The following is a 13,337-nucleotide window of genomic DNA, read 5'->3' on the forward strand; positions in this document are numbered from 1 at the left end:
CCTCTCAACTAAGGGCGAGCGGCGGCCGCGCCAGGCTCCGGGGCATGGCGCTGCGGGAGCTCAAAGTGTGTCTGCTGGGGTGAGTGCCGCGGGCCGGCCGGAAGGGCCGCGGGAGGCCCGGGAAGGCCGGGGACCGGCGCGCCACGTCCGTCCCGCCCCTGCCCTGCGGCTCCGCGCGGGACACCGCCTTCCTGCCGGGAACTCCCTGCACCCGGTGCTGAGGGTCCTGCTGGCCGGAGGGACCCCCCGCCCCGTCCCTGCTGGAGCCCGAGGTCTCTTCCCGCCCGGTCGCCCCTGGTTAAGTCGTTTCCTCTCAGGTGCTAGTTCAAGTTGGCCAAGTCTCCTCCAGTCCAGCCCGCAGCCGGCCCGCGGGTTCCTGGCGCCGCAGGAGCAGCCCCGCCGCCCGTGCGGTGTTGGGGAACTTGCGGGCTCGCCCTGACACTTCCCGCACCCACTTGCCTGCGGGACTGTGAAGCGGCCGCCCCTGTCCCGTCTGGGCAGCGGCGCCGCCTCTGAGCGCGCTTTCCGGGGTTGCTCCCCTGCACACCCCCCGAGGGTTCCCCTAAGAGCCTTCCCCTCCCCGGCAGCAGGGCGGGGCCGGGACCTGTCCGGGACGACCCAGAAGTCATGCCAGAGTTCCCCGTTTACTTTCTACACTTAAAAAGCCAGTGAGTTTGTCGCTGTTCACAAGAAGCAGAAATTTGGGGTCTTTCGAAAGGTCCTAAAGGCTTAAAAACTGCAAAATCCCTCTCCTGCAGCACGTTTGAGATCTCTTCATGGCTCCCACCGAATCTTTATGGAAGCCTCCCCTTTGTGTCCCCTAACTTCTGAAACGTGTCCGAGATGCGTTTTCTGAAATCCCGAACTTAGGACACAAAGTCGTGTTCAGGTCTGCCAGCAGGTAAACCGCACTCACCCGTCTCACTCTCTTTCCAGGACACAGGTGTGGGCAAATCAAGTATCGTATGGCGGTTCGTGGAAGACAGTTTTGATCCGAACATCAACCCAACTATAGGGTAAGAGATGAAGTTTATTGAATATACATCTCGCCATGTGTCGGAAGTCCTTCCACATAAAGCGTGCGCTCCAGGCGCGGGCCTCTCCATTGCCCGCACTAGCAAACTCAGAGACGTTGGTTCCTCATCTCTGGAAGGTCTTGGAAAAGAGACAGTGAGGATTGCTGTGTTTAAAGAAAATTACCTTTTGACTTGTGAGGAGTGAAGACTTAAAAGTGAAAGTATGAATTAAAGTTTCGAATATCCATAGAACCTTCAGTCTATATCTCAACGGCAGTTACACCTTGAAATAGGGCAGGTGAAAATGGGTCTGGATACTGATACTGTCTTTTCAGGCATGTCAACCAACAGGTATTTAGATGATTTTCATACTTCCTGAAAAGTAGGAGAATGGGGCCCGAACCCTACTCATGCGTTCTCGCTCTAGTAGTATTAATGAATTGATAAATGAATGTTGAAATGTAAGATTTTTTTAGGGTATCTGATTCTTTGGATAAGTGACACTGACTAGCGATTGGTGTTTGACTTAGAGAAAACTTCTCAGGGTATTCAAATATCGTACTATTAATACTTTCTCTGTGAGTTGTGTTTTATAGGTTTTAGTACTATGTGAGGCTTGGGAAACTAAAGAGCTGTTTTGCTATTTTTACTGCAAACCCCCAATCAAATGGTTTCTTCCATTTAAAGAGAAAGGCTGTTCTGCCCGGTAGAGAAATATCTTACTACATGTACATACACATATGAAGGCCTGGAGATGAAACCACCACCAACTCTCCAAAATTCAAATGCCTTTCAGTATCCTTCAGAAAAGAACTGTTTACAGCATGTTTAAAGCATGACCTCATTGTCCTCAGGGCCTGCCTGTTGCTACCTGCATGGGACAGTGAAGGGACAGGAAGTGATAGCAAGGAGGGCTGGTGACTCAGTGAGTGACACACCTGACACCTAGTCAGACCTGCAAACACAGGTCTGAAGTACCCAAGAGCTCCCTCAAATGAGAAAAAATGAAGGGTGTGTTTCCAGTAGTTGTGCAGCTCGAAGCCCTGTCCTGGGCATCCACTCCTCTCTGTTTGCAGCCCTCCCAGTCTGACACATGTCGGGTTCCTAACCTCCTCAATCCCCTCTCCTCACCAGATGGTCCTGGCTCACATTTCACAGGAAAAGGGAATACTGTACAAGGCTTTCCCCTTATTTCCTTCCACCTTTCCTTGTTTCCTCAGCCTCAGGAGGTGTCTTCCTCCTTCGTGACCAACCGCCCACACACCTGGAGTGCTCGAGGTCCCGCGATTCATAAGTTCTCCCCCAGCCCTGCTTTCTCATAGCATGCAAACACGCTCCTAATGTACCTGCTCTATGAAGATAGTATCAGTATCCAAGCCTATCGCTCAAATTGTGGAGCTCTTGAAAGAGAAGTTACTACTTCCTCAATTGCTGCTCACTCCTCAAACCACTGTTGTCTCAATTCCACCTCCACCATTCCACTAAAACCACATTCCCTGAGTACCGACTCTTTCCTGTCTAACTACCATAATGGCTTTTCTTTCTTTTTTCATTCACTAAGTGCTTTTTTTTTTCTTTATTCGTTCACTAAGTGCCTACTACCAGTATATGTCAGATGCTAAACTGGCTGCTGATGACAGACCTGAGATCCACAAACCATGGCCCTTTGGCCCACCTCCTGTTTTTGTAAATAAAGCTTTCACACAGTCACACCCATTCATTCACATACTGTCTCCACTGCTTTGGGACTTCAGTGGCAGAGCTGAATAGTTGTGACTAAGACCCTATGGTCCGAAAAGCTGAAAATATTTACTATTTTGCCCTTTTCAGAAAAAGTTTGCCAACCTCTGGTGTAGATAAACTTGGTGCTTGCCTTCATGGACTTGTAAGTAGGAGAAACAGTCTGTAACTTGAATACAGGAAGTGACTTATTTGACCACTTTCTGTGCTACAAAAAAGTGTGGAATGAGTGAGAGCATATAAGGGGCCTAACCTAGGCTTAAGGAATGACTGATTTCTTAGTGGAACAATGAAGGTATTGAACACTTGGCAACTCTTATATTTAAATATTGAAAAAATGAATGGATAATACTTCAATAGAAAGTTTAAGGAAAAATAGTTTTTGAAGAGCAGAAGTTAACTAGGTGGTATCAAGGGTGGTGAGTAGCATCGGGGAGGGCATGTTGGAGGGGTAGCCAGGAGGCTGGTGAGGCAGCAGGGACTGGGCCCTGGAGATCTGGGGAGGCTCCCACATCACAGGATGTCTTAGAATTAAAACTCCTGTGTCTTTCCTAGTTCTCTTCCTATGTTCATAACCTTGTTCACTCCTGCCTCTCCTCCCACTTATTTCGTACATAGTGGTCTTCCCCAAGTTGTGTCCTGCTCTCATTCCCTTCCATGGCTCAGCTCCACCTGTGTAGATAGACTCAAAGTTAACTCCTCCAGCCTTTCTCCTTAGGACCTGATCCCCTGCAGAACTCAGTATTCCTCCTCGGGTCCTTCATCCCTCACTCCCATATTCATGGTCTTCCCTAATGGGCCAAATCGGGGGAAGAGCATGGCCCTGAAGAACCATCCTTCCTGGACTTAAATCAGGGCCTCAATCTTGTGCCAGCTGGGAGAACTTCCGGACAACTGACCGAGCCTTCCTGTTGGGGATGGGGAGATGATAGTCATGCCTGCCTCCTGGGTTTGTTGGGAGAATTTGGTGACATGCTGGATGTGCACAGGAAGTGTGCAATGAGTGTTGGTGGCTGGCAGTAGTACTGTGATCAGATGCCATTTGTCACCACACCGTTCTCCATCCACCCATTCTACTTCCCCAGCCCTGTTTGTGCTTCCTCTGACCAGTCACTGAGACCAGGCCTCTCCTCCCCATCCCACAGCTGGAAGCCCTCATCCTGCCTTGCCTAGATCCGTGGTCGGCAAACTGCGGATTGTGAGCCACATTCGGCTCTTTGGCCCCTTGAGTGTGGCTCTTCCTAAGCCTTAGGAGTACCCTAATTAAGTTAATAACAGTGTACCTACCTATGTAGTTTAAGTTTAAAAAATGTGGCTCTCAAAAGAAATGTCAATCGTTGTACTTTTGATATTTGGCTCTGTTGACTAATGAGTTTGCAGACCACTGGCCTAGACCGTTGTGAGGTCTGCTCTCCCACTTCCAGCCAGTTCTCATTGCTGTTGTCTGAGCCTCTTTAAAAACAAGTCTGATTTTCCCCTGCTCAAGACCATGGCAAGACCCAGCCTCATCTCATTTGCTTCCTTCATGCTCTTGCTCACTTCTCCCTCCTTCCCATGCACACACACACACACACACCAAATAATACCCTTTCACACACGTGTACTTTACATATGCAATTTCCCTGGACGGGGGAGCTTTTCTCTTCTTTGTCCCCTTGGTAAGTGCCTGTTGATTTGTTAAGATTCAAGTACTGCTGTTAGCCCCTCTAAAAGTTGCAAACTCCAATGCCAACGGGGGCCTGGCAAGAATGTAAATGAGTGAGATGGCCCAGATGGAAGAACTTGAGGGTCTCCAGTGTGAACTGCCCCAATTTTCTGCCTTCCCTGCACCATACTCCCCTTATCTTCTTACCTCTATAGAGACTTTCCTTCAGTCTCCTCTGGTTCCTCATCCTCTGAATCCTCCCTTTTTATGTATGATTCCCAGGTAGACCCCCGTGACGGCAAATTCTTGCTTGATGGCCTAATTCATTTTGTAGCTTTAGGTTGCATCCTTAGCAGGGATTTTCACAGCCGAGGCTTTTTTTCATATGTATATATACATGTCTATGGCCCCTCCCCCCACAATACACATGTACTAGGTAAGACATGGCCCCCATTAAAATCACCTTGGTAATGAATTGCAGTCACCAATGGGAGGAGCATATTGTATTCCTCAAGTGTACTGGGATGGAAAACCAATTGAGAATTATCAAAGATTTTACTTCTTCCTTTGCAATCTATATGCCTTTTATTTCTTTTACTTGTCTTACTACATTAGCTAGGGCCTCTGCCACTTTGTTTTGGAGTGGTAGGAAAAGTCAGCCTTTCCTTACTCCCAGTCTTGTGGGGAAAAGCATCCAGTCTTTTATCAGTAAGTGGGATGGCTAGACTCCAGGGTTTTTTTTATAGGTACCCACACTATCAGGTGGTGAATGTTCTTATCTACCCCTCAAACAATGAGATTTTTTATCATGAATTGTGTTGAATTACATCTTTTGAATTGTTTTATGCTTTTTCCTTTTTAGTCTTAAAATAGTAAATTACAATAATCAATACTGAAATATTAAACCAATGTTATGTTCCTAAGATAAATGTTACTTGATTATTATTATTTTAATACATTATTGGATTTGATTTACTAAAATTTTGCTAAGGATTTTTGCCTCCATGTTCATGATGGATATTGATCTGTAGTTTTCTGTAATATCTTTCTCTAGATTTGGTATCAGGGCATCATAAAAGAAGATGGAAGTGTTTCCTTCTCTCCTACTCTATTGCAAGAGTTTATGTAGAATTGGTATTATTTCTCCCTTAAAGGTTTGGTATTCAGCAATGAAGCAATCTGAGCAAGGAGTTTTCTTTGTCAGAAAAATTACAGATTCAATTTCCTTACTATATATAGGCCTATTCACTTCTTCCTGAGTATCCTTTAGTAGTTTATGTCTTTCAAGGAATTTTTCCTTTGTGTCTATGTTTGTTTGTTTTTAAAATATATTTTTATTTGTTTCAGAGAGGAAGGGAGATGGAGAGAGAGATGAAACATCAGTGATGAGAGAGAATCATTGATCGGCTGCCTCCTGCACGCCCCACACTGGGGATTGAGCCCACAACCCAGGCATATGCCCTGACTGGGAGTTGAACTGTGATCTCCTGGTTCATAGGTCGATGCTTAACCACTGAGCCAGCCAGGCTATGTATTTTTTAATTTATTAGAATAAAGCCGTTTATCATATTCCTTTATTATCCTTTTAATATCTTTAGGATCTGTTCAGTTATAAATATATCAATTTTAATGGTCTCAAAGAAAGTTTTTTATTTTATTAATATTTCTCTTTTCTATTTCATTTATTTATTTTTTTGATGGTTTTTTCTCCCTTCACTTATTTTGGCTCAATTTGTTCTTCTTTTTGTTGTTCTTTTTTTTTAGCTTTTTTTTAGTTGGAAGTTTAGAATATTGATTTTTAAGGTGTATATATATTTAGAAGTACTATAAATTTCCCTGTAAGTCTGGTTTAAGTGAATTCCACAGATTTTTATATGTTTTGTTTTCATTTTAATTTAGTTCAAAGTATTAATTTTCCTTATGACTTATTTGATATGTTGGTTTTTTTAGAAATGTGTTTTTTAACTTCCAAAAATTTAGGGATTTTCCAGAAATTTTTCAATTGTTGGTTTGTAGTTTAAATCACAGAGAATGTACTCACTATTATTTCAAACCTTTTATATTTGATATTTGCTTTATGGCCTGGAATGTGGTTTTTGTGATGTCCCATGTGTACTGGGAGAGAATGTGTTCTGCTGATGTTGGGTAGAGTGTTCTATGAATGTTGAATAAGTCATGTTGGTTGATGGCATTGTTGGTGTCTTCTGTAGCCTTACTGAAACCTTCTCATTTGCAATAAAAGATGTGTTTAGTGGCTCAGTTGGTTGAGCGTCATCCTATCCACTGAAGGGTTGCTAGTTGGATTCCAGTCAGGGCACATATCTGGATTGTGGGTTTGATCCCCAGTCAGGGAGTGTAGGGAAGGCAACTGATGAATGTTTCTCCTCACATCAATGTTTCTCTCCCCGCCCCTTTCCTCTCTCTAAGCCAGTGATGGCGAACCTTTTGAGCTCGGCGTGTCAGCATTTTGAAAAACCCTAACTTAACTCTGGTGCCGTGTCACATATAGAAATTTTTTGATATTTGCAACCACAGTAAAACAAAGACTTATATTTTTGATATTTATTTTATATACTTAAATGCCATTTAACAAAGAAAAATCAACCAAAAAAATGAGTTCGCGTGTCACCTCTGACACGCATGTCATAGTTTCACCATCACTGCTCTAAGCATTTCCTCTAGTGAGGATTAAAAATAGGAGTGTTTGAAATTCAGCCCTAATTGAGGATTTGCCTGTTTCTCTCTTGGTTTAATCCATTTTTTGTTTATGTATTTTGAAGCTCTTATTATTGAGTGTATAGACATGTAGCATTGTTGTTTTTCACCATCATAAATATCTCTCTTATTCCCTAGTAACTGTCCTGGTCCTGAATTCTTCTTTGCCGCATGTTAATACAGGCTCTTCAACTCTCTGTTGATTAGTGGTTGTGTGCCTTTTCCCATCCATTTACATTTACCCTATTTATATCCATGTATTTAAGGTGGGTTTCTTACAGACAGCATTATGGGTCCTGCTTGTCTATAATCTGACAGAGTCTGCCTTTTAATTGGAGTGTTCAGAAGACCTTCGCTATCCAATACAGTTGTGGATTGACACGTGGCTTCATTGAAACTTAAGTTAAAATTTAGTATGCATTCCTCAGTCACACCAGCTTCCTTTCTGTCCTCATTTTAGAAAGCTCTGTTGTAGAGTACTAGTTTACATCATTTTTATTTTAACTATTAATATGTTTTAGTTTAAATCTATCATCTTGCTATATTTTTGTTTGCTCCATGTTAATGATTCCATTTTGTCTCCACTATTAGCTTATTAGCTCCACCTCTTTGTTTTATTATTTTAGTGATTGTGCTAGAACAGCCGTGGGCAAACTACGGCCCGCAGGCTGGATCCAGCCCGTTTGAAATGAATAAAACTAAAAAAAATAAAGACCGTACCCTTTTATGTAATGATGTTTACTTTGAATTTATATTAGTTCACACAAACACTTTATCCATGCTTTTGTTCCGGCCCTCCGGTCCAGTTTAAGAACCCATTGTGGCCCTCGAGTCAAAAAGTTTGCCCACCCCTGTGCTAGAATGTATAATAGAGTTCTTTATCAGTCTACTTTCAAGGAATATACAATTTTGCATATAGCATTAAGTGCCTTATAAAGTATACAGTACTTTCATTTCCCTTCTCTTGTCCTTTGTGCTATTATTATCATACTAGTAGCCCGGTGCACGAAATTCGTGCACTGGGGTGGGGGGGGAGGAAAGGGGCCCCTCAGTCTGGCCTTCACCCTCTCCAATCTGAGACCCCTCAGGGAATGTCCAACTACCTGTTTGTGCCCACACTTTTAACAGATAACAGCTCCATTGTTGTTTCTTTCTCATGCTTAAAACCATTGGAATTAGTAGGTATTCAAAGTGTGTATACATTTTGGGGGGACACCCTGTATATCTCTAGTCAGCGGTGAAAGAAACCAACAGCAGATTTGGAACCCCCAGACAGGGAACCTCGCTCACGCCCCACATGTCTCCCCACTTCACTTTCCACCTTCGTGGGCAGCAGGAGAATCAACGTTTTCTCTTATTAATTCGGAAAAGCACGTCCTGTCACCCGCTGCCTGGCAGGAGTGCGCTAGGCCCCAAGCAAGCGAGGCTCAGTCAGGGCAGCCTTCGCTCATGGGTGCTGGCACCCAAAGTGCACATTCCTTCTCTACAGTCACCCCGACTATCCCACTGTTTCACTGAGAGGACGGAATTCCTCTCCGCCTCTGGGTTCTTGATCTTGAACACTGACCGAAGGCACCTCAGCGAGGGCCGCCTGCGCCCACCAGGTGTGTCTGTCTGCACCTGCTCCTGCCTCAGCACCTGCATTAACCCCCCAGAGGTGATCTCGTAGCTGCACTGGCCTCTGTGGGAACAGGGCATCACCACTCCGCCCTCTCACTGTCATCTCACACGCGCCCACTCTCAGCACCCAGAACACCCAGACACTCTCCAAAGGACGTGAGCGCATCAGAGGGGATGTGTGCACATCCTGTGGGGGTGTTAGGCATGCCGGGTTGATGGAAGTGCAGTGGAGAGGCGGGGGGGTACTTGTGCACGCCTTAGTTTGCAACTGTTGCAGGCGCAGGAGGGTGACAGTGTGCTGGGGGATGTTCGCATGCCAGGGGGGATGTGCACACCGGAGGCCTCTGGGTTTGCAGATCCGCAAACCCCCGTGGTGCGGCCAGGAAGACGTCAGTCTGGCCCGCCACGGTGGCTGTCCCTGCGATCCTGCACCTTCTGGGCCAGGAGGTGGATCTTGCGCAGCCACTCCTGGGCGCTGATGGCCTGCAGGCGCTACTTCAGCTCAGCCTGCAGGCTCCGCTTGGTGCACTCACAGCTGTCACCACCGCCATGTAGGGAGTACAGGCCGCCCTCCGCCAGCCTGTCTCCCCTGTCCAGAGGCTCTCTGCGCTGCTCACCTGCCCAGAGTGACTGGGGCTGGGCGGAAGCCAGGCATCCTGCCCTGCCCAACCCCAGCCGATCCGCCCCTGTGCAAGCTGCCTCCCCGCCGGGAAGGGTCACGGATCCGGGTCCCGGGACCGCGGACAGTCTCAAGCGCTGCCCCCCGCCCGGCAGGGTCACGGATCCGTGTCTTGGTCCCGTGGACAGCCTCAAGTACTGCCCTCCCCCCCGTGTCTTCGTCCCGTGGACAGCCTCAAGCACAGCCCCCCGCCCGGCAGGGTCACAGATCTGTGTCTTGGTCCTGTGGACAGCCTCAAGCACTGCCCCCCACCTGGCAGGGTCACAGATCCGTGTCTTGGTCCCGTGGACAGCCTCAAGCACTGCCCCCCGCCCAGCAGGGTCACGGATCGGGGTCCCGGGACCGCGGACAGCCTCAAGCGCTGCCCCCCGCACACCAGGACATGAATCCGGGTCCCAGACCGCCGACAGCCTCAAGCGCTCCCCGCCGCCCGCCAGGTCACGGATCTGGGTCCGGACCGCGGACAGCCTCAAGCACTACCCCCCACCCGCCAGGTCACGGATCCGGGTCCCGGACTGCAGACAGCCTCAAGCACTGCCCCCCGCCCAGCAGGGTCACAGATCCGGGTCCAGGACTGCGGACAGCCTTGCCCGCTGCCGCCCGCCTTCAGTATGCAAATTAGCCGCCATCTTGTTGCTTCAGGTTGGGGGTCCCCACTGGGGTGCCTGGCCAGTCTGGGTGAGGGGATGATGGCTGTTTGCAGCTGGTCACACCCCCTTCAGGTTGGGGGTCCCCACTGGGGTGCCGGGCAAGTCTGGGTGAGGGGATGATGGCTGTTTTCAGGCTGGCGGGCAACTGAGGCTCCCAACCTCTCCTTTTTTTCTTATTCTGGGATTTATTTACCTTCTGGCTGTCACTGGAGCTGAGAGCCAGTTTTAGCTCTGAGGCTCGGCTCTAGCTATGAGACCTCTGCTGCTGAAATCAGGGATCTGGGTTTGTTTGGGTTCTATACTTGTAACACTGTTGCGATCCTGCTGACTGAAGCCCAGCAGGCTGAAAGCAGGTTTCTGGGGAATGTTTACCTTCTATATTCGCAACAATGTTTCTTAGAGTTGCAGCTCAGAGGCCGGCAGCAGCAGGCGGGGAACCTTGGCTTCCTCCGTCACTGGAGCAAGCAAGCCTCCTGTTCGCTTCAGTGCCTGGCTGCCAGCCGCCATCTTGGTTGGCAGTTAATTTGCATATCTCCCTGATTAGCCAATGGGAAGCGTTCGGGGCCACGGTCAATTTGCATCTTTCTCTTTTATTAGATAGGACTAGAGGCCCGGTGCACGAAATTCTTGCACTCGGGATTGGGGGGTTCCCCAGCCTGGCCTGTGCCCTCTCACAGTGCAGGAGCCCCGCAATCGATCACCCCAAAGAGGTAGGGCCCGCCCACCCATCCAGGGCCCCTCGATGGATTGCCCCAAAGAGGTAGGCCAGAGTCAGGGGTCCCGCCTTCACGCTGCGCAGAGCCAGCGTCAAGCCCCCCCCGCCCACCTGCACGCGCCTGCTGTGCACACAGCCTCCTGGTGGACGCTCGTTGTGGCGTGAGGGTGTCACAGCATGAGGGTGTGACAACCACATAGGCTTTTATTAATATGACTAGAGGCCTGGTGCACAAAAAATTTGTGCACTCGGTGGGGAGGGGGGGAAGCCCGGCCTGTGCCCTCTCGCAGTCTGGGAACCCTCGGGAGATAAGGACCTGCTGGCTTAGGCCTGCTCCCAGGTGGCAGAAGGCAGGCCCAATCCCTAGGTGCAGCCCCTGGTCGGGCTCAGAGCAGGGCCGATTGGGGAGTTGGGGCGCCACCCCCTGTCATGCATAGAGCAGGGCGGATCAGGAGGTTGCAATGCCACCCTCAGTCACGCTCAGGGTAGGGCCGATTGGGGGGTTGGGGCACCGCCCCCTGTCACACTCAAGGCAGGGTCGATGGGGAGGTTATGGCGCCACCCCGTCACGCACAGAGCAGGGCCAATCGGGGGGTTGGGGCGCTGCCCCCTGTCACTCACAGAGCAGGGCCCATCAGGGGGGTTGGGGCTCCGTACCCTGTCATGCACAGAGCAGGGTCGATCAGGGGGTTGGGGAGCTCCCCCCTGTCACGCACAGAGCAGGGCCCATCAGGGGGTTGGGGAGCTCCCCCCTGTCATGCACAGAGCAGGGCCGATCAGGGGGTTGAGGCGCTGCCCCCTGTCACACACAGAGCAGGGCCGATCAGGTGGTTGGGGCGCCGCACCCTGTCACACACAGAGCCGCAGGGGGTTGGGGAGCTCCCCCCTATCAGGCACAGAGCAGGGCTGATCAGGGGGTTGGGGCGCCTTCCCCTGTCACGAACAGAGCAGGGCGGATAGGGAGGTTGTGGCCCCACCCCCTGTCACACACAGAGCCGCAGGGCGATCAGGGGGTTTGCGCGCTGCCCCCTGTCACGCTGATCCCGGTGCTGGGAGGCATATTACCCTTTTACTATATAGGATAGAGGCCTGGTACACGGGTGGGGGCCGGCTGGTTTTCCCTGAAGGGTGTCCTGGATCAGGGTGGGGGTCCCCACTGAGGTGCCTGGCCAGTCTGGGTGAGGGGCTGAGGGCTGTTTTCAGGCTGGCGGGTGACTGAAGCTCCCAACCTGTCCTTTTTTTCTTTTTTTTTAATTCTGGGCCAGCTTTAGCTCTGAGGCTTGGCTCCAGCTCTGAGGCCTCGGCTGCTGAAAGCAGGTACCTGGTTTGTTTGGGTTCTATAATCGAAACACTGTTTCAACTCCAGCTCTGAGATCCCGGCTGGCTGAAAGCAGGTTTCTGGAGTTTTGTTTAGCTTCTATATTTGTAACAATGTTTCAAACTGCAAGCTCAGAGGCTGGCAGCGGCAGGCGGGGAAGGTTGGAGTCCTCCGTCACTGAAGCAAGCAAGCCTCATGTTCGCTTCAAGCTGCCTGGCTGCCGGCCGCCATCTTGGCTGGCAGTTAATTTGCATATCACCCTGATTAGCCAATGGGATGGGTAGCTGAGTGACACCAATTTGCATGTTTCTCTTTTATTAGATTAGATGTTTTATTTCTGCATCTTTTAAAATCCACAATACACTTTAAAATATTTTTAAAATCCTCACCTGAAGATATGTTTATTTATTTGAGAGAGAGAGAGAGAAAGAGAGAAACATCAATGAGAGAGAAACATCAGTCAGTTGCCTTCTGTACTTGCCCCAACCCAGGATGGAATCCAAAACCTAGGTATGTGCCTTGACCAGGAATTGAACTCAAAATCTTTTTGGTGTACTGGAAGATGCTCCAACCAGTAATCAGGCTGGACCCAATGCACTTTTTATTCCTTAGTGATCTTTTTTTCTTTTTAAATATATCTTTATTGATTTCAGAGAGGAAGGGAGAGGGAAAGAGATATAGAAACATCAGTGATGAGAGAGAATCATTGATCAGCTGCCTCCTGCAAGATCAGGAATCAAGCCAGGAATCAAACTGTGACCTCCTGGTTCATAGGTCAAAGCTCAACCCCTGAGCCACCATGGTCTGGACCAAGGGTCCTCAAACTTTTTAAACAGGGGGCCAGTTCACTGTCCCTCAGACCGTTGGAGGGCCGGACTATAGTTTTAAAAAAAACTATGAACAAATTCCTATGTACACTGCACATATCTTATTTTGAAGTAAAAAAACAAAACGGGAACAAATACAATATTTGTATTTGCATGTGGCCCGCGGGCCGTAGTTTGAGGACCCCTGGTCTGGACAGTCAGTGATCTCTTAAAGAGACTATTAGTTTTTTTTATCTCTGTACATCTACCGGTATCATCGTTTCTTAATTTCTGTATCTTTGTAATAAGTCCTGATGTCCAGTAATGTGAGTCTTCTGTGTTATTTTTCAAGAATGTCTTGCCCTGGTCAATGTGGCTAGGTGGTTGGAGCGCTGGTTTACGCACTGAAGGATCTTGGGTTTGATTCCCTGTC

General features: G+C 48.8%; 1 protein-coding gene across 6 annotated transcripts in view; it reads left to right on the forward strand.

The window, feature by feature from the left end:
- Positions 1-30: 30 nt before the first annotated feature.
- RAB22A (RAB22A, member RAS oncogene family) overlaps positions 31-13,337 on the forward strand; it is a 62,399-nt gene continuing 49,092 nt past the window's right edge. For 5 of the 6 annotated variants that reach the window (XR_001349534.2, XR_001349535.2, XM_014461465.2 and 2 more), the window contains exons 1-2: positions 31-79; positions 936-1,016. Coding sequence is in view for 4 of the 6 variants with exons in the window: in XM_014461465.2 (XP_014316951.1) it covers positions 45-79; positions 936-1,016 (116 nt within the window). In the remaining 2 variants the exon portion in view is untranslated. Of the gene's footprint in view, positions 80-935; positions 1,368-13,337 lie in introns of those variants that run through there. The other variant, XM_023759399.1, reaches the window with a different exon arrangement.

This window comes from Myotis lucifugus, unplaced genomic scaffold (assembly GCF_000147115.1).
Source record: "Myotis lucifugus unplaced genomic scaffold, Myoluc2.0 scaffold_155, whole genome shotgun sequence".
NCBI classification, from domain to species: domain Eukaryota; kingdom Metazoa; phylum Chordata; class Mammalia; order Chiroptera; family Vespertilionidae; genus Myotis; species Myotis lucifugus.